This window comes from Sarcophilus harrisii, chromosome 4, assembly GCF_902635505.1.
Source record: "Sarcophilus harrisii chromosome 4, mSarHar1.11, whole genome shotgun sequence".
Taxonomy (NCBI): domain Eukaryota; kingdom Metazoa; phylum Chordata; class Mammalia; order Dasyuromorphia; family Dasyuridae; genus Sarcophilus; species Sarcophilus harrisii.
The window spans coordinates 150,178,289-150,199,491 of record NC_045429.1 but is presented as its reverse complement, the minus strand read 5'-3'; the positions used below and the strand labels follow the sequence as shown (position 1 = coordinate 150,199,491).

General features: G+C 32.6%; 1 protein-coding gene across 1 annotated transcript in view; it reads left to right on the top strand.

Annotated features, from left to right (window-relative positions):
* Positions 1-21,203, top strand: part of PEX3 (peroxisomal biogenesis factor 3) — a 58,280-nt gene that overhangs the window by 6,622 nt on the left and 30,455 nt on the right. Inside the window, exons 2-5 of the mRNA XM_031937685.1 lie at positions 406-537; positions 15,208-15,289; positions 20,180-20,223; positions 20,832-20,956. Of these exons, the coding sequence (XP_031793545.1) occupies positions 406-537; positions 15,208-15,289; positions 20,180-20,223; positions 20,832-20,956 (383 nt within the window). The remainder of the gene's footprint in view (positions 1-405; positions 538-15,207; positions 15,290-20,179; positions 20,224-20,831; positions 20,957-21,203) is intronic.

The following is a 21,203-nucleotide window of genomic DNA, read 5'->3' as shown; positions in this document are numbered from 1 at the left end:
TTTTCTGATTCCTTTGCTTTCCCCTCCAACTGGGAAAGTAAACTCCTTAAGGACAAATAGTGTTTATTTTTTTTCATCTTTGTATCTCTAGTGCCTATTACAGTGCCAGGCATATAGTAGGCACTTTATTTAAAATTTTAATATTTGCAAGTAAACATTTCATGTGCTCTTTGTTATTTATTTTTGTAAAATTCAAGACAGTGGTTTTGTCTCTTGTATAAAAAGAACATTTACTTACTACCTGTGTGACCCTGTCACTTATCCCCAATTACCTCCCCCCAGAGTATTTAATTTCATCTTTAATCTTTCACAGAAATTTCTAAACATACATAAATAAATAGATACATCTGAGTATTTTCATGCTAAAAAATTCTGATATAATTTGTTCATTTTTGTAACTTTTAGGAGTATATATCCTTGGGAAATATGGACAAAAAAAGATCAGAGAAATACAAGAGAGGGAGGCTGCTGAATATATTGCCCAAGCAAGGCGACAATATCATTTTGAAAGTAACCAGAGAACATGCAATATGACAGGTAAGGCAAAAGAATATTTCTCCGTGTATATAATTGTTTATATGTGCATGCAGATGTATATAATTCATATATATATATACATACACATGTAAATGTGTGTGTACATAACTTTGTGTATATATGTATGTGTAAAAAACAAACTTTGAGGCTGAAGATTGGTGTGTTTTTTTCCCCCTTGGATTTTTTTGGGGGGATATCGAATAAAGAAGTAGCACAGAAGCCAAAACTTCTGAGGTCCAACTTTTGACACATACTGGCTGTCTGATCCTGAGTAAGTCACCTAATCTCTGTGCTCTTGGGGGTGTCAAACTCAAATAGAAATGAATCCCTACAAGTCACTTATTGATTTAAAAGCCATAAATTAACATTTTTGTTGTGTGGTATTTTTATTTATTTTGTTAGATATTTACAAATTATGTTTTAATCTGCTTGGAGAAGGATTATTAGCTTTTAGTTGACTTACACTACCATGTTTTCTAAGATCAAAAGTTTTCACAAAGTGCTAAACTTATACTGGGGTAGGGAGTTTCTTAAACCAGTCAAATCAGAGTTCCAATCCTTATTCTTGTCCCTAAAGTTATCTAGCACACTCTACTTTTCACTTAATGTTTGATATAAATGTCTTTTGATTTGAAATGACTGGCTATCTATCAATTGATCAGTTATTTTGGGCAGGGCTCTCATAGAGATCCTCTGCTAAGGCATAGAGGAGTAGTAATCTACCTACACTGAAGAAATCATGGTTCTTTTAAAGTATTGAAATCATTTCAGAGATCAGTGTTTTACTGAAATATGCTTTTTTGTTGTTCATTCATTAAGTCATATCTGACTCGTTACCCTATGGAGTAGGCCCTTCTGTCCTCCCTTCACTATTTTTTTTTTTTTTTTTTGGCTGAGATAATTGGGTTTAAGTGACTTGCCCAGGGTCACACAGCTTGGAAGTGTTAATCATTAAATGTTTGAGGTCACATTTGAATTCAGATCCTCCTGACTTCAAAGCTGGTGCTCTATACACTTCATCACCTAGCAGCCCCCTCCTCTATCTTTTGAAGTCTGTTCAAGTTCTTTTTATTGTTTCCACAATGCCACATAACCATCTCATTCTTTACAAACCCCTTTTCCTTTTGCCTTCAATCTTCATCAGAATCTTTTTCAATAAGTTGCATTTTCTCATTATGTGAACAAAGTATTTAAGCTCCAGCTTCTGCATTTAACCCTTCAGTGTATAACCTGAATTAATTTCTTTAAGTTGGTTTGGTCTCCTTGCTTGAGTCCAAGGCACCCTCAAAATATGCTAAGACTATATATTAGTTGGTGATAAAAGGATTTTTTTTGTTGTTGCTGAGGCAATTGGGGTTAAGTGACTTGCCCAGGGTCACATAGCTGATAAAAGGATTTAATGTAAAAATCAACAACATCAAAATATAAATATTTGATAATATAAGAATATATTTTTTTAAATTTAAAAAATTGCATACCTCTTAGTTTAGCAAAGTGTCTTTCATAGAGTAGATACCAACATGTGTTAGATAAATTTAATACCTATGATTAAAGAAATTTGGATAAATGACTTCCTTAATGATAATAAATGCTTCAGCAGTCAAGTTGTTGATTACAAAAGGGACTTGTCTTCCCTCTGCTTTTACCACTTTGGATTCCCCCTCCCCCCTACTTTGTCAGATAGCTCTCATCTTTTTCACCTCTTCTAAATCTAGGGTTTTATCTAAATTCAAATTCCTAAATCTAAATCTAAATCTAGATTCCTAATAACAACTTGAATGGTCTAGGCAGGGGTCCTCAAACTTCGGAAGCCCACGGGCCAGATGCAACAGCTGAGGACGATTATCCCCCTCATGCAGGGCTATGAAATTTCTTTATTTAAAGGCCCACAAAACAAAGTTTTTGTTTTTACTATAGTCGGGCCCTCCAATAGTCTGAGAGACAGTGAACTGGCCCCTATTTAAAAAGTTTGAGGACCCCTAGAGAGATACATTGATTCAGTCAAACATTTATTAACCACCTATTTGTGCACTACTACCATAGGCTATGGGGAAGATATAGAATTTCAATAACATTACTTTCTGCCTTGAGGTGCCCTTACCCTTTGTTCCTTTTCTTACTATCAATTCCTAGACTCCTCTCTTATTCTTGCTTTCTATCTGGGAATCAGGAGAGGCTGAAATATCCATGATATGGTTGTGATAGAGCATTCCTAATTGGAAACCAGAGGTGGTAGCAATCAATGGGAATGGAAGAAAAAAATAGGGTGACTCAGAAATGGGAATAAGACATGTTCCTGAGTATTTATTTTGGGACTCAAATATTGACAGGAGCCTCTCTCTCCCCATCCCCCAGAGTTTGATTTTTCTTATCCTCAAGGAGTTGTTTGACTCATTCCTTTCATTTTTCTTCCTTGACCCATCTCCATGATGCTAATCTCAAAATTCCAATCTGCCACTTCCTACAAATGTCTGTCCCTCTTCTTCTTAACATAATACTCTTTTCACCAGATTTTAAGAGCCATATAAGCAAATATCATGCAAAATGGAAGCTGGGCAAGTTCCCATTCTTTGGGCAAAGTGAAGCCCTTCTTATCCAGGCAGATGAAAAAAAGCTGGTGGAAAAGATTCTTTGTATCACAAGATGGAATTTTGAATGTATTTTCCCATGAAAACACATTCCACACAGTGGTTAAGTTCTGTTGAATTGAAAAGTTGTATACAGTACTCTACTCCATATGCGTGTTAAATTGGTTTTCTGGACTTCTTACAAATGGCCCCACTGATTACATAATGTTATATTTAGGGAAGTGCATATTGAGATCCAAAGAACCAACTGTAACATGAACTTTAAGAACATAACCTGTTCACAATACAGGTCTATCAGTAGTAGAAAAATGTTATTACAAAATCAGTTTGTCAACATCTTGATAGGGACTCTTACAATGGGTTATTGTAAGCCCATCTTTATGAAGAACAAGTTCTGCCAAAATTATCTTATTAGGAGCCAAAAAATAAAACTGTCAACAGCTACAGGCTATCTCAAAAGCCATATAGTACAATACCTTTATTTTACAGATAGCTGCCCTTGCCATATTACTTCTAATGCATTTATTTTCTTAATTGACTAGAAATTGAGATTTTCAGATCTATATCTTAGTAATCTAAGAAGGATTCTATTAATGTAGCTTTGTGATTAATTAAAAGTCTATTAGAAATACTTTTATTATAAGCAGTGGTTTGGAGGAAGATTTGGCCAAGGATTTCTCTTTCTAGATAATGACTTTTCAGATTCTAGCAATTTACAACTTATATTTTATGATAATCATGAAACAAAAGATGAAAAAATTCTCTAGAAGTGAAAGGACAAAAATGCAAAATTTTAAATTCCATTTTTGAATTATTTTCCAAAAAGAACATTGGTAATGTGGACAAAACCTTGGTAAGATCTTATTGGCAACTGCAATTTCTTGGTAGTAAGAAACTCACAAAACCTGATCTAAGATTACTCAATAATTCAAGGGATTCCCTGTACATTCCTAAGATCTTAATCCTTGATTTTTGAAATTTACTGAGAGGCCTTAGTATATTGTCTTTCGCAGTAACCTTTCTTCTGTATTTTTTTATTCACTATAATTTCTCCCTTTATTCCTATCTCTATTAGAGAACCATTCCACATAATAGAATTTTTTTAAAAGTAAAAGAGAAAGAGTAAAACTCAGCAAAACCGATGAGTACATCAAAAAAAAAAAAATGATCTGAAAATATATGCAGTGTTTTACACTCACTAACTCTCTCTCTCCCCACCTTTGCAAATGTTTTGGGTCAGGTTTTTTCTCATATCTTTTCTTTGGGGTCATGCTTATTTATAATTTTGCAACATTCACTTTATTAACAATGAAATTTTAGTGACATCTTTTATCAAATTCTCTCCTTTAGAGATCTCTTCTCTTCCCCCTCATAGAAAGCCATCCCCTATAATAAATATTTTTCGAGAAAAAAAAGGAAAGAAAAAATAAGCAAAATTGATGAATACATTCCAAAAAAATCTACATCAAAATGTATAGCACAAATCAATTTCTCTTCCTTGCAAAGAAGTGAGATGAATATAGTCTCATAATAGTTTTTTTGAAGCCATGTTTGTGATTTTGCAACATTTGCAACATTTACTTTCAGTTGTTTTAAAGTGGTAGTTCTTTCCAGTTACATTGTTGTAATCATTGTATATACTGTTTTTATGGCTGCTTACATAACTCTGCATCAGTTCATATAAAGGCTTTTCATGTACTTATATTCATCATCTATTATAGTAAAGTAAAATGTCATGACATTCATAAACTATAATTTGTTTATTCATTCTCCATCACTGTACATCTATCTACTTGGTTCCTAGTTATTTGCTATCACCATCTGTGTGTGTATCATTGTTTATCAGTACTTTTTTTTTTCCTGAGGCAATTGGAGTTAAGTGACTTGCCCAGAGTCACACACCTTGGAAAGGTTAAGTGTCTATCAGTACTTTTTATAGTAGCAAATACATATGGTATATATAAGGACTTTCTTATTATTGTGACTCACTTGAAGTATGTCTTATAGTGGAATATGAATTAAAAGGTACAAATATTTTAGTCACTTTATTTGTATAATTTCATATTGCTTTCCAAAATGTTTTTCTCTTTCATAACTATCTTTCTAATTCCCTCCAACATCAACTATTGTCATTTTTTGTCATCTGAGATAGGTGCTGAGTGAGAAATGAAACCTCAGGATTGTTTTGATTTACTTTTACTATTCATTATTTTATAAGGTTGTTAATAGTTTGTGGGTTTTTTTTCTTTTACTCATATCTTTTTTCTCTTTTTTTTTCTTTTTATCATTTATCCACTGGGGAATGGCTCAGATTTTCACGAATATGAGCCAGTTCTTTATATATTTTGGAAATGAGGCTTATATCAAATAAACCTTCTAAAAAAGATTTTTTCCCTTCAATTAACTTTCCCTTCTGTAATGCCAGAGAAACTGAGGCAGGAGGGAGATTAGAGAACTTTTTAAATATTTTATTAATTGGAGAGCATAATTGACTGGACAGGACTCATGTTTCAAATTATCCAGTCAGACAGAGATAAAGATATACCCGGACCAAGGAATCCATATTGGTCCCAGGGCTGGAGGAGACTGTCAATTCAAAGAATCCAGCCTCCAGCCACCAGCCTCCAGCAATGAATGGGAGAAACCCAACTTCTTAAATACCTTTTAGAAACAAAGAAGGGGTTAGAAGCGCGGGGAAACTTCTGTCAGGATGGGGGGAGGCCATAAATCCTAAAACCCAGGGACAGGATGTCTGAATACACAGAGGTAAAAATATCAGTGATATATCTTGGAATATTTTAGAGGGATAGTGTAAATTCTTGAGGACAGAAAAGACTCAGGAGGTCTACTCTTTTGTTTATCTTGCTTGCATTAACAATTTACAATCCCAGAGCAAATGGTCCTCAGTCTTAATGGGCCAGAGTGGGAATTTTACAATTTAGGGGAATTAAGACAGAACAGTTAAAGAAACTGAGACAAGGGAAACTGAGCCAGGTTAAAGAGAACTGTGGCATAACACTTCTAATCTTAACTGCATTAAATTGGCTTGCACTAAAGGTCAAATGCCTGACCATCCCTGTTTTACCATAAGTCTTCCTAAAGCACTGGAATATTCACCCATTCTTATCTTTTTTTTTTTCCAGTCTCCATTAAAAAAGTAAGCCCTTTTTGCCAAGGCATCGGTCTCATCTCTTTCAGTAGATTTTGGGTCTTTTCTCTTTAAAAATATACCTATCAAACTGAATGTGGATCACAACATAACATTCTCATTTTTTTGTTGTTGTTCACTTGCATTTTGTTTTCATACTCATTTGCTTTCCTTTTTTATCTGATTTTTCTTGTGCAGCAAAAGAATTGTATAAATATGTTTACACATATTGGATTTAACATACATTTTAACATGTATAACATATATTAGATTGTCATCTAGGGCAGGGAGTGGGGGGAAGGAGGGGAAAATCTGAAACACAAGGCTATGAAAGAGTCAATGTTGAAAAATTATCCATGCATATTTTTTGAAAATAAAAAAACTTTATAAATGTAAAAAATAAAATAAAATAAAATGAAAACACACCCATTACCACATCCTTAAAATACTCTCACATCCTCCCTTCCTTTATCAACCAAAAAGCCTATTTTTTAAAAAGCCCTATACCACTTATTCATTGTCAATCTATTGCAATCTTGCTTCCAATCTCAGCCTTAAATGAAAATGCATTCTTCAATGTTATTATCACTAATAATTGCCAGACTTTTTGTCCTTTTCTCATTCCTTATCCTTGAACTTTTAGAATCACTTAAAACTATTGGTCCCCCTTCCTTCCTGTGCCATTCTTTCTCTCTAGATTTTTCATGATTCTTTTTCTTGGTTCTCCTCTTCACCCTCTGACCTTTCTTTTTCAGTTTTCTTTTGCTTGATCACCATTGTACACATATCACACTTCCTAAATGAGAGTAAGCCAAAGCTCTACTACTGTTTCTACTTGTTATCCTTCTTTACTCACAGTGATCTCATCAGTTTTCATGTATTTAAATAGCATATATATGAAAATATCTCCCAAATCTACATACCTAGTCTTAATATCTTTACTGAATTCTGGTCTTACATTATCAGTTGCCTGTTTGGATATATCCCATGAACATCCCAACCTCACTGTATTATCTTTGATTTTCTCTCACATCCACCAAGTTGATAATCTTGCTATTTCTACCCCTACAGTATTTTTTTTCTCTCTTTCTTTTGCTGAGGTAAGAAGTTAAGTGACTTGCCCAAGGTCACACGCACACGCTTGCTCGCGCGCACGCGCACACACACACACAGAAGTGTTAAGTGTTTGAGGCCAGATTTGAACTTGGGTCCTCCTGACTTTGGGGCTGGTGCTCTATCTACTACATTAACTAGTTGCTTCTCCCTACAATAATTCTTACGTTTGTTCTCTTGTCTCTACTTGTTAAATTATTTAGTTCAAGGCCTATTCCCTTTCACCTGGGACTATATTTTCTCCCTAGCTCAGATTTCTCAATTCTCCAACCCATTCTCCATAAATTACCAGTCTCATTTTCCTAAAGTACAAGTCTGTGCATATCACTCTAGCTACTCAATAAACTTATGTGCCTGATGCTGTGCCTGATCCATGTTAAAGAAGTGGAGGACTTGAATTATAACTAATTATTGTCTCAGTTTCTTTGCTAAGAATATTTCTGGATTTTTCTGGATTCTCTGGAGTTTTCCAAATATACCATCCTGTCATCTTCAGATAGGATTAATTTTCTTGATTCTGTGAATGTTTGTCTTTGATTCTTGTTCTCTTATTGCTACAGCTAGCATATCTAGAGATAGCCTGTTAGTATAATGGAAAATGAAAAAAAAAAAAAAAAGATAGACATCCAAAGGATTCTGAGTTTTCCTGGCATATAACTGTTTATAGTGAGTTTTTTTCACTTTCTCTATATGCATATTCATCTTGTTCATTTTTAATCCTGGCAATTTGATTTTCCTGATCATTATTAATGATTTATTTGAAAAAATAGCATTGAATTCAATCAATTCTATAGATTTTTTTGAGATTTTCTTTCCTAGTTTTCAAAATTTCTTCTTTCCTTATCATAGTTAATGATTTGTTGATTCTATTAGTCTTTTGAAAAAAATAGCATTGAATTCAATCACTTCTATATAGACTTTTCTGAGATTTTCCTTCCCTAATTTTCAAATTTTCTCCTTTTGACTCATTTTTAATTGTCTACTTTCTAGTATTTTTAAGTTCATGATCAGTTGTTCACTTACCCTTTTTTAAAAATAAATATTTCAGAGATAAGTTTTTCTGAGACCTGCTTTTAGTTGACTGTAAAAAGTATGAGTATGCTTTTTTCATTGCCATTATCTTTAATATAATTATTATTGGTTTCTATGATTTAGTATTTGAGACAATTAGACATTATTTAAGTCTGTTAATTATCATTTTATTTAAAGCAGTTAGATTGGCACAGTAGACAAAACTCCTGGTCTGGAATCAGGAAGATCTGAGTTCAAATCCAATCTCAGACATTTACTGTCTGTGTGACCCTGGAAAAGGGACAACCTTATTATCTCAATTTCTTCATCTGTAAAATGAACCGGAGAAAAAAATAGCAAACTCTCTTTCCCAAGACAATCCTAATTGGGGTCACTACTCAATAGAAAATTTTATTTAATTATGATCTGCAAATAGAGAAGAGGCAGCATGATATGGTAGAAAGAAGGTACCCATAAAAATCATGTCAGTAGTGCAGTAGGGCAGTAGACAGACCAAGGCTGTCAGGTTTTTATCTAGATTGGAAGATTCAATAAGGAATAGGGAAGGTGACTGCTCATCACTATTAGAAAAGATAGAAAATGAAGTTTATATTATATATTGTTCCTATTTCTGTCCTGTGGAGAATGACCTTTGGACTAGAAAGAATAAAGCAAAACTGGCTAATAGGGAGATAATTTGGTTTTTGTTTGAATCTCGATTACATGAATATTCAGATTTCTGCAGTGAAGAAACTTTCTTTACTACAGGTTGACAGCTTGTCTGCTATGTATCCTCTTAGTGTGGAGTAGTGGTTCTCAAATTTTTATTCTCAGTATTTTTATACTATTGATGGGGTGCAGCTTCTAGGGGAAATATAGCAGTAATCTTGAGGCCCCCTGACTTTATGAGTGCCATTGTTTTAACAATCTGTTTGTTAATAACCCTAAGGTCTCCTGGCTGTGGAATAGACAATTCTGAGGTCCCCTAACTTTAGGAGTACTGCAGTCTTACAAACATTGCTGACTGTCAGATAAACAATCTTTTGGTCAGTAATAACAAAATTCTTGAGACAATTATGAATAGACTACTCCTCATACCTACTTATAACCCTTAAAATTATCAATAAGTAATATGAAGCTCCTGGGTCTAACTTTTTCCTATAAATATTATCTCCTTGATTCTAGTTCTTTATTGAATTCTTTTAGAACTTAACCTTCAATTGGTGTTACAGTTATAATAAACTTTGCCCTTGGGTTCAGCCTGCAAATTCTTTTGAGATACCTTGTGACACCATTTTGAAACCCCAATCTTTTGGCGTTTCCTTTTGAACCTCAGCACTATTAAAATCATTGCGGATCTTTCCAAAGAGTTTTTGTTTACATGGGTTATGTTTATAGATCTTTGGCACATTAGAAATAAAAACCAGTTTTGAATCTTTAGACCCTCTAAAAGGGTTTCAGAAACCTCCCTCCACTCCCCCAGGAATCTCTGAATCATACTTTGAGAACCACTGGTGTAGAGAATTGTCTAGTTATGGAATTCCCATGGGGTCACACAACCATCAGTATTTAAGCCCAGATTTTCTTGAATCTAAATTCTGCTCTCTAAACACTATACTAAATAATCTTTCTGTTGATGCCCAAAATAATCAATTAATAAACATTTATTAAGTGCCTACTATGTGCCAGGCACTGACTAAACATTGGGGATTAAAAAAAGAGGGCAAGAGACCATTTCTACCTCAAGGAGCTTCAAGGAGTTGTTAGGGAATACATCCTATACAAAGTGAGATTTTTAATTACTACCTAAAGGAAGCCAGAGAGTCTGTAGTCAGAGAGGAAATGGGATAGAATCCTAGGCATAAGAAATAGCTGGGGGAAATGCCTGAAGCTGAGACTTGGGGTATCTTGTTCACACGATCATTGAGAAACCAACCTCACTAGATCAAAGACTAATTGGTAGAGAGAAAGATGTAAGAAGACTGAAAAGGTAGGAGGGGACTTGGCTGGAAGCAATAAAAAAGCCACTAGAATTTCATGGCTCTGGGGAAGGAGGAGTAAAGTGTGAAGGATTAGATCTTTTTTTTAGAAGAGGAATCATTATGGAGGGCTGAATGTAGAATATATCCTAGTGGAGAGAGTTGAGGCAGGCAGACCCACCTATAGGTTATTGTATTAATCAAAGTATGAAGTTAAGAGGATCTGTACTAGAGTGGTGACAGTGTCAGAGAAGAAAAGGGATAGATTTCAGAGATGTTACAATAGCAAATTCTCCTACAATAGCAAGTGACCCTGACAACAATTTGGACAACAAATAGTTAGGAATCCAGGGGTGAACCTAAGGGACTGAGAGAATGGTGGTGTCCTTTACAGTAATGAGAGTGGGGGGGGGGGGGGGTAAAGGGAGAGATAATATGGCTTCTGTTTTGTACATGTTGAGTTTGACATATTTATTGAATATCCAGTGGGATGTCTCAAAGGCAGTTGGAGATGTGAGGTTAGAGGTCAACTTAGAGATTGAGGCAGGAAAGTTAGATTTAAGAGTCATCAGCTTAGAAATAGTTATTAAATCTATAAAAGCTGAAGAAATCACGAAGTGAAGTAGTATTGAGGGAGAATAGAAGAGAGCTGTAGATAGTATTCTGAGGGATACGAATTGTTAAGGGACATGATCTAGAGGAGGATGTAGCAAAGAAGACAAAGAAGAAACAGTCTGATAAGAGGAAAACCAGAAGAGAATGGTATCAAGAAAACCTAAAAAGAAGAGAATACCAAGGAGAAAAGCATGATCAAGTGTCAAAAGGCTACAGAAAAGGTGAAGGAGAATAAGAATTGAGAAAAGGTTATTGGATTTGTCAACTAAGGATCCATTAGTAACTTTGGAGAAAGTGATTTCAATAGAATGGTAAAATGGAACATCAGATTGTAATTGGCACTTTTTAGTAATGAGGTAATTAAGATCAATTCCAAATAGGCTTGTGATGGAGAGAGCTCTCTACTTCCACAGAAAAGATTATGGGGACTGAATATGAATTACAATATAATATTTTCACCTTTGTTTTTTGCTTGCTTGTTTTTTTCTTTCTATTTTTTCCTTTTGATCTAATTTTTCTAGTGCAGCAAGATAGCTATAGAAATGTTTTTTTTTTTTTTTAACTGAAAAAAAGGGAATAATTAGAGCACCTACTTTACATGGCTATTCTCAAGATCAAATGAGATAATATAGGTAAATTATTTTTCAAATTTTAAAGCACTGTGTAAGTGTTGATTTTTATTAAACTATTTACGAAAGCTAAACTCTTGTTTCTCCTACTTCCCCTTTTTAGAAGAAGGTTTATATATTCCAGAAAAATATGATTTAAGGTTCATTTTTAAAATATCTCCAGAAATGGCATTGTTATAGGAAAAAAAAATGACTGTATAGACCACTCTGAGAAAGAAAGAAAAGAAATGGAAGAAAGAAATACTCAGAAGACATTTTTGTTATACAACATTTGGTTTTAAATGTATGGGCTTCCTACTGAAAATATATTACATATGTCAAAGGACCAATAATCAAACTGCTCCCTCTAAACCTTTTTTGATAGGTCATTTTCACAATGAATGTTTGAGGCTGAGAAAGGATACTTGGCGTTTAAGAACCCTACCTTTAGAATATTATTCTGCTTGATTTTTTCCTTCCCATAATTTTTACATTTCCCCCCACCTTAGAATAGCATTAACATCTACTTTTTTAGTGAAAGATGACCTTACACACAAATATAAAATGAAAGTTGTTTATGGTGTACCTTTTTTTAAAAAAATCAGATAATAAGATGTATAAAGTGAGAGGAAAGAAAGTAAAGACACCTGTTGTAAGTGATTTTTTTTTTTGAGGAGTTTAACTACAAAGAGTAAAAAACGACTTAAGATGATAGCAGGGATGGAAGAATGAAGTCAATTTTTTTTTTCAGGATAGGAGAGAGATGTGCATGCTTGTAGGCAGTAGGAAATGAGCCAATGGAGAGGAAGAGATTAAAAATAAGAGAGTGGGGAGGATAGAGAGGACAGTGTTGAAGGAGACAGGATAGAATAGACTCACTTGAATAAATAGAAGCATTTGCCTTGATAAGACCATTTTATTGTGTGAAGTGGATGAAGGAAGAGAAAGTGACAGAAGACATCTGAGTGATAGGAGATGAAGAAGAGGGGAAAAGAGTGTTATTATGGTGAATGGCCTCAATTTTTTCCATAAAGTATGAGGCAAGGTTTTCAGCCAAGGGTGTTGGTGGTGGAAGAACCATAATAGGGATAAAGGGGAATGAAAAAGATTTAGAAGAACTGCTGCAGAGAATGGGATAATGAGTCAATAAGGGACGTATGGTAGCACTGTCTAGGAGCAGTGAGGGCCTAGTTGAAGTTATATAACTTAAATTAGTAGTGGAGCCAGTCAGAACAGTTGCATGATTTTTTCTACCTGCATTCAACAGCATTCAAATAGGCTTGAAAGTGTCATGAATGATAGGAGTGATCTACAATTGAGGCTTACCTGGGCATAATCTGTGAGTGAAAAGTAGGCTAGGGATTCAAGAGAGGAGTATACTAGCTGCTCTTCAAACCATAACTATTAAATCAAGATGGGGGTAGGGGGGCGGATATATATTCAGGCACACACGTATGTGTGTGTATTCTTAGGTACTTAAAGAATTTTAAAATATGATTACTGAATCAGTTGTGATCTTTGAAAGATTATGGAGAATAAAAAATGATTGTACAATATGATTGTAGAAGAGGAAATCTTCAGACTTCTCCCTCTTCCCCAAAGAGGGCAATGAAAAAAGAGAATGGATTTTGCAAACCATAGACCAGTGAGTTTGACTTCAATTCCTGGCAAAATTGTATAATGTATATTAGAAAAGAAAGTGACAGTCACAGAAATCTGTATGGCTCCATTCAGGAAAAGCATACCAACAAGTCATATAGTGTGCAAAAAGTTGGCTTCAGGTAGAGTAAATGTTTGTGTTGCTTTAATATAGATCTTAAACTTCATCCTTTAACTCATTCATTGTGAGAGCCTGTTTCACCAAGAGATGATAGTGTAAGGGATTAAATACTGGGCTGAAAGTGAGGAAAACCTAAATTCAGATCTGAACTCAGATACTAGCTGACTGTAAGTATCAAATGAGACAATATTTGTAAAAAGTACTTAGCATAATGCCCGGCACATGATAGTGCTTAATAAATGTTTATTTCCTGTCCTCTATCTACCCCCTCCAATCAGATTACTATTGTTTGACCTTCATGTTCCTTAAACATTTGTTTTATATAAACTGATAAATGTATATAGTTTCCCCCTTTGAAATGTAAGCTCTTTAAGGACAAGAATTGTTAATAAATAAATAAATGAATGAAAAATAAAAAAAAAAAAAAGAAGAAGAAAAAGAGAAAAATAAAAAAAAAATTTAAGAATTAAAAAAACAACAACCACCAAAAAAAAAAAAGAATTGTTTCATTTTTGTCTTTGGATCTCCCTAACATATAGCACAATGTTGGGCACAATAATGGGTGTTTAATAAATTTTTCTTTACATGTAATTGGAAAAAATAAGACACCCTTAAGAGAGAAAAGTAATTGATAAGGTATTTGAATGTAGACAGATCATTTTATTTGTGCAACTTTGTAGATGCTAAGGGTTAATCCTATGTGAAGGGATTGGTGGATTGTCCCAGCCTACTATCCTACCATGTTCTTTTAGATGAATCTCTTTTAAATGATCTAAATCAAAGGTTATTTTGCTTTCCTCATTGACTGTACTTTCTGTTTCTAATATAGTCTTTTTGGTCTTAGTAGACTCCAACAGTGATCCCAAGCTTCATTTTTTTTAACATCAGTAGTTTTACCAGTGATACCAAGCTGTAATTAATGGAAATGAACATACTCTCTGAAAAACTAATATTGCAGATTACCCAAAAAAAAAAAAAAAAAAAAAAAAAAAGATTTTAAACTGTGGGTCCCAACTTCATATGGGGTCTCATAACTGAATATGGGGATCATGAAGTTATGATTTATTATCTATAAATGTTTGCTTTGCATACCTATTTTGTATACCTATATGCCCAAAGTCTTGTAAAATTTTCTCAGATGAAAAAAGATTGCTAGTAGGAAAAATTTAAGAGTCCTTGATCTAAAAGACAATAGAGAAATATTTATTCAAAGAAAATGAATACACACTTATTTTTCATATTTACATTGTAGAATTAGTGATTTATGTTTAATAACTTTGTTTTGTATTTACTTTTCCTAATTTTGTCATTTTAAGTTATAAACTAATATCAGAAATTAATTTTTACTTATATTTGTATATTTATTTGGAGTTTCTTAGGTTATTTTTAGTATCAGTAAGTGAGATAATAACTTGTAAATTGCTAGTATCTACTGCATTGTTTCCAAAGCATTTTTTCACATAGAATTGCATTACATATAGCATTACTGTGAAGTAAGGATGAAGATAATGCAGTCACACAGACATGTACATTAATTCACTCAAAGAAATAAAACTAGGACTCTGATTCTCCTGACTAGTCTAGTGTTCTTTTTACCAAAATGTGTAACTATTTTTCTCTTTTTGTATTTTAATAAGTCCTTTCCCATTAAATTAGCACAGAACTTGTAAGTAAAAAGAAACATTAATTTGAATTGCCATTCTTCACTTTCTTTGCCAACCAATCAAATTTGTTGTATTACCAAATAGTTTAAGACTTCCATATTGTTCACTTAAGATACTTAGATAACTTTTAGTGTTTTTACAGATATTTTTTGTTTGAATTACAGTGCTATCAATGCTTCCCACATTAAGAGATGCCTTAATGCAGCAGTTAAATTCTGAGAACCTCACAGCTCTGCTAAAGAACAGGTAAATACAAGAAAAAATGTATTTAATAAATCTACATACTCCCAAATTTACAGATTGATAGACATTATCTTTTTAGTGCACAGGAATACTTTAAATTTAGGATTATGAAGTTTATAAGAGCTTTATTCATTAATATGGGAAAATTTATGAGGTTAAGAATTTTAGTTAGGATTGGTAAATAGTTTCACAGAGGTTATTTTAATTAATATAGCTTAAATGTTCTTGATCATTAGTCATATCCTGTCCTTCCACTTATCCCAGTCCCTCTATCTGAACATTAAACTTAATTGCTCCAAAACCCAAATTCTTTGGCTGCTAATCTACTAATCATTCTTTTGAAGACAGAAGCATGTTGTCTGGAAAGAACAGTCATAGGTGTTCGTCCCAGCTTAGCTATTTACTCAATTTGTTTAGCCATTTATAAAGTGGAAATAATACTATTTATCCTTCCCAGCTTACAAGATTGTCATAAAGATCAATTGTAATTACATGTATGTGTGTATATACATATGTGTATATACACACATATATATTTATATATTATAAAGTGCTATATAAATATAAACTATGTTATTGCATTTGAGTAATATTATAATCATGCATTTGTCTCATCTTTCCCCCCTTGCAGCTCTCTAGTTCTATTTTTAGTTACATTGATCTAGTTCTTGGTTTGTTTAAAAAAAAAGTCTTTAATAAAATAATAAACATTGTCTTTGGAACCTATATGAATTGATACAAAGTGAAGTGAGAAAAATAGGGAAATCATTGTGCACAGTGATAGCAATATTAGATGGTTATCTCTGAAAGACTTAAGTACACAGATGAATATGATAATCTGGGACAATTCTGAAGGACCTAGGAGAAAAAATTGCTATCTAGCTCCAGAGTGAATTGATGAACTCTGAGAATAAGAAATATAATTTTCAAACTTTTTTGCAGTATGGCTAATATGCATTTTTGCATGATTTTACATATATAATTAATATGAAAACAATATGCTTCAGTCTACATTCAGACTCCATAGTTCTTTCTCTGGATGTGGATAACGCTTTCTATCATAAATCTTTTGGAATTGTTTTAGATAATTGTATTTCTGAGAAGAGCTAAATCTATCAAAGTTGATCATTGTAGAATGTTGTTGTTACTGGGTACAATGTTCTCCAAGTTCTGCTCACTTCACTCAGCATCAGTTCATATAAATCTTTCCAGGTTTTTCTGAAGCCTCTCTATTCATCATTTCTCACAGAACAATAATATTCCATTACATTTATATACCATGACTTGTTTAGTCATTCCTCAGTTGATGGGCATCAACTTGATTTCCAATTCCATGCCACCACAAAAAAGGGCTGCTATAAACATTTTTGCACATATGGATCCTTTTCCCTCTTCTTTGATCTCTTTGGGATCCAGACCCAGTAGTGATACTGCTGGATCAAAGAATATGTACAGTTTGATTGCCCTTTACACATAGTTCCAAATTTCTCTGCAGAATGGCTGAATCCATTCACAGCTCCACCCACAGTGCATTAAGGTCTCCAGTTTACCACAGCCAACATTTATCTTTATCTTTTCCTGTCATTTTAGCCAATCTGATAAGTGTGAGATGTATCTCAGAGTTGTTTTAATTTATATTTCTCTAATCATTTGTGATATAGAACATTTTTATATGACTATAAATGGTTTTAATTTTTTTTGTCTGAAAATTGCCTGTTCCTATCTTTTGATCATTTATCAGTTGGGGAATGATTTGTATTCTTATAAGTTTGATTCAATTCTCTATGTGTTTTAGAAATCAGGCCTTAATCAGAAATACTATCTATAAAAATTGTTTCCCAGCTTTGTTTCCTTTCTAATATCAATTGCATTACATTGACTTTGTGCAAAACCATTTAAATTTAAAGTAATCAAAATAACTCATTTTGTATTTCATAATGTGGAACTCAAAATTTGAAAAGAAAAGAATGTTTTAAAAATAATCAGTTTTTTTTTTTTTTAAGATGGGAGTTGGATGGGGTATTATTGTCTTTGGGTTTTCCATGACAGACAAGAATTATTTACATGATACAATGGAAAGAACAATAGGTTTGAAGTCAGAGTACTGAGTAAAGTTCAAATACTGGTTCTGCCATTTACTTTCCAAGTGACCTTAAAGAAGACACATAACCTTTCTTGGCTTCAATTTTCTTCATTATAAAATTATGGCCTAAATGACCTTTCTGGTCCTTTCAGCTTCAAATTTATGATGCTGTAATACTATAATGTTGAGCTTTCACAATTCTCTGGTAATATCTATAACTATATATTATATAATTAAGTCAGTCATCTATCACTTACAAAGCAGGCTATCTAGCCTAACTGAAGCAGCAGGGGCGAGATAAGATGTCAGGCTTGACCACCCTCATCATCACCACTATCACCTTGTCCACCATTTTCCCTCAAACCCCATAGAGACAGACCATAATCCTGATCTCGACAGCCTCCCATGAGGATCCGAAGTGTCTTCAACTATCATCCTTGGAAGCAGCTCCTTGCAAAGATGCAATCTAGCAACTGCTCCTATAGGTTCTACAGTTAATAGCTACTGAAGACAAAAAATAAAATTCTTACCACTGAAATTCTTAGAATTATCAAAGATAATAGTTAAAAGTGGTATAATTTATCAGTGAAAATGACATTAAAGAAAAGATTACTAGATAGAAAAGATAGATTACTAGATAGAAAAGATTTCTAGATAATATAATTAGATATACAAATATTCCAGTTTCTTGTAATTGAAGAAAGAACATCCAAGATCAAATATATTTTGTGATTATTATTTGATAACTATTGAATGTACCATAGTTTGTCTGCTAACTTGTTTTTGGAATAGGGTAAACATCTGAGATATATCACAATTAATTTAAGATAAAGTAAAAATTCACCAATATCAAATAAATGTTATTTTAAAATAATAAAACAAATTAAGTTCAGCAAATATTTAGACTCTAAACTCCATTAGATCATAAACTCCTTAAAAGCAAACTCTTTATCTTTTGTCTTTCTTTGTATTTCTAGTGCTTTGCAAATTCCTGGCACATAGTAGGAGCTTAGTAAATCCATATTGCTGAATATTTAAGTGCAAAGTGTTGTTCTATGTACTAGAGATAAAAACCCTTGCTCTCAAAGAACCTATCTTCTATTGAGACTAATAAGATATACATACAGATAAGAATAATTCAAAGTTGGGAGTAAGACCATGAAATAAGAATCAAGGCAAAATACTCTTGGAGTAATTTACAAAAGAAGAAAAAACCCATTTTTACCTAACGAAATTAGAAGAGGATATAGATAGAAAAGAAGGAACATGAAAATTCCAAGAGGCTAAAGAAGAGAACAGAGTAACCATGAGCAACTGGAGATGATGTACGCAAATGTGCCATATTGCATATGAAATATGGGAAAATATCTATTATCCAGTTTGACTGAAATATAGAGTGCATAAAAGATTAAGACTGAAAAAAGGTAGACTGAAGATACAGTATGAAATGCCTTACATGATAGACTAAGAATTTTGTATTTTATCCCAGAGGCAACAGAAATCACAAAGTATAAATGCTAGAAACTTGAGACTAGAAAAGAAGTCATCTAAATAAAGCATTCCATTTTTATCATGATGTCAAGTTCTTGGATCTTTTGGTCTTCTTGTTGAGGCAATAGATTTTCAATGCTTAAATTTTTGTGTGGTTATTATCAGTATTGGTGTCATCTATTGACTTTCTCATTTTATGTAATTAATTGTTAAAAACTCAGGATAAAATTACTACCCATATTTTTCTCATGTTCTTTTAACGAGTTTTGATCTTTACCATAACAAATCAGTAATCCAGATTTACAAAAGCAACTTTATAGGGATAAGAGATAGTGGAAAAATCAAGAGATTTGGAGTCAGATTCCATTTCTGCCATTTATTACTTGTGGGATGTTGGACAAGCCTCTTTACATCTCTGGAATTTTTTTTCCTCATGTAGAAAAAGAGAAAAGTATACTACATGACATTTCATATTCCTTCTACTAATTCTAAATCTATGGTATTATAATATTTCCACATTAATATCTTTTCATGTTTGTTAAAATATGATTTATTTTAATTTTTGGTAATATAATAGGTGCTTACCATGTTCAAATCCTACAAAATCTTTTCTTGAGAAAATGTTCGTGATGTAACAAAATGAAGCTTCTGTTTAATCTGTTCTTAGTCTCTCTTATTTCCCCCACCCAAGCTGTTTTTTCAATTATTTCTCCTTATCCTCATCTTTTCCTACCCTTGAATTAAAGTCATCAGTGAGCATGTTGATTTAAAATGGAGGATTTTATTAAATGGTGTATAGAGGTTATCTTTTTCCTTAACAGCTAAAATTGGTGCATTGTCTGCAATTATTTTCATAATGGTCTTTTTGCAAATACTTATCATTATTACTATGACAAGATGACCAACTATACTATACAATAATCCTTCTTTTTTGTCTTTGGATATACAATAAAATCAATATCACTCATTCTTTTCTTTGGTCTTAAAAGGAAAATATGATCTGTCTTTCCATTTAACTGCATGCATTTCCTTCTTCTGGTTTTCTTTATAACAAGAAAATCAAACATTAGATTTAGGTTTTCCTTTCTATTTATTTGAAAGATCCATTTCAGAAACATACTGTGTTGCATTATACTTTTGTTATTTTTGCACATGACAGCGTATCATAGTATCTGTGTGATGAAGATAGACAATCTGTTTCTTAATAATTAATATGTTGGTTTTAATAGCATGTTCTATAAAAACCATTTTTGTTTTAGATTCTATAAATTAACTTCTCATTTTCTGAATTTAAATATTGTAATTATTTTTCCTCTTAGGCCTTCAAACAAATTAGAAATATGGGAGGATCTAAAGATAATAAGTAAGCTTGCATATTTTGTGTGTGTATGTTAAACTGTAACTGACATGATTTAAAATTCTAAAACATAAATGTTTGTTGCTAATATTCTTACTGTCAGTTTTAGTACTTTGTTTTGTGTTAATTCTTATAAAATATGGTCCTAGAACACTTAAAGTAGCCCACAATAGGTGTTTGGATTCTATATATCTCCACTGTTATAATTAAAGTGAATAAAAATTTCATTTTATTCTAGTTAGAGGCTTTATTCAGTTAGATGTTATTGTAAAACTATTATTAAGACTATTTTTGTTGTTTGTTATTTTAATTAAGAAACTGGATTTCTTTAAATAGGTAACTTTGAAAAATTAATCATTTGATATAGTAAATATGCACTTATATCAATTGAAAACAAAAGGCCATTGTTTTTTAATTTTGCTACTCTTTGTCCCTTTATTATTAAGTTAAAAAAATTTTGGACTACAAATTTCTGCACTTATTATAATTGCAAGGCAGTATTAGGTATATTTTAAAAAGTAATTAATCCTGTGAATGGGTAAAATCCTGGGATAATGTAGTTTTGTTGTACATGCATCTATTTTAGTTTAATTTATTTTCTTTTCCCTTTGAAGGTTTCACAAGAAGTATTGTTGCTGTATATAGTACTTGCATGCTTGTTGTCCTTTTGCGGGTCCAATTAAATATTATTGGCGGATACATATATCTGGATAATGCAGCAGTTGGCAAAAATGGCACAGTAAGTTTATCACATTAACTATATATCTATCTCCCTGTCTTTCAAGAAGCTCTGCAAATTTGTATGTGGCATAAAAAATGTTCTTATAGCATACCTCTGTGTCTGTATTTCAGATGATGAACTTAGGTATAAGATTATGATCTTTAATATTTTCATTTCCAGTTTTATTATATATTAAATGATATTGTTATTTGCCCGTTTTGGAGAATTGGGTCAATAGTTTGTAGATCAGGTAAATTATATTAAG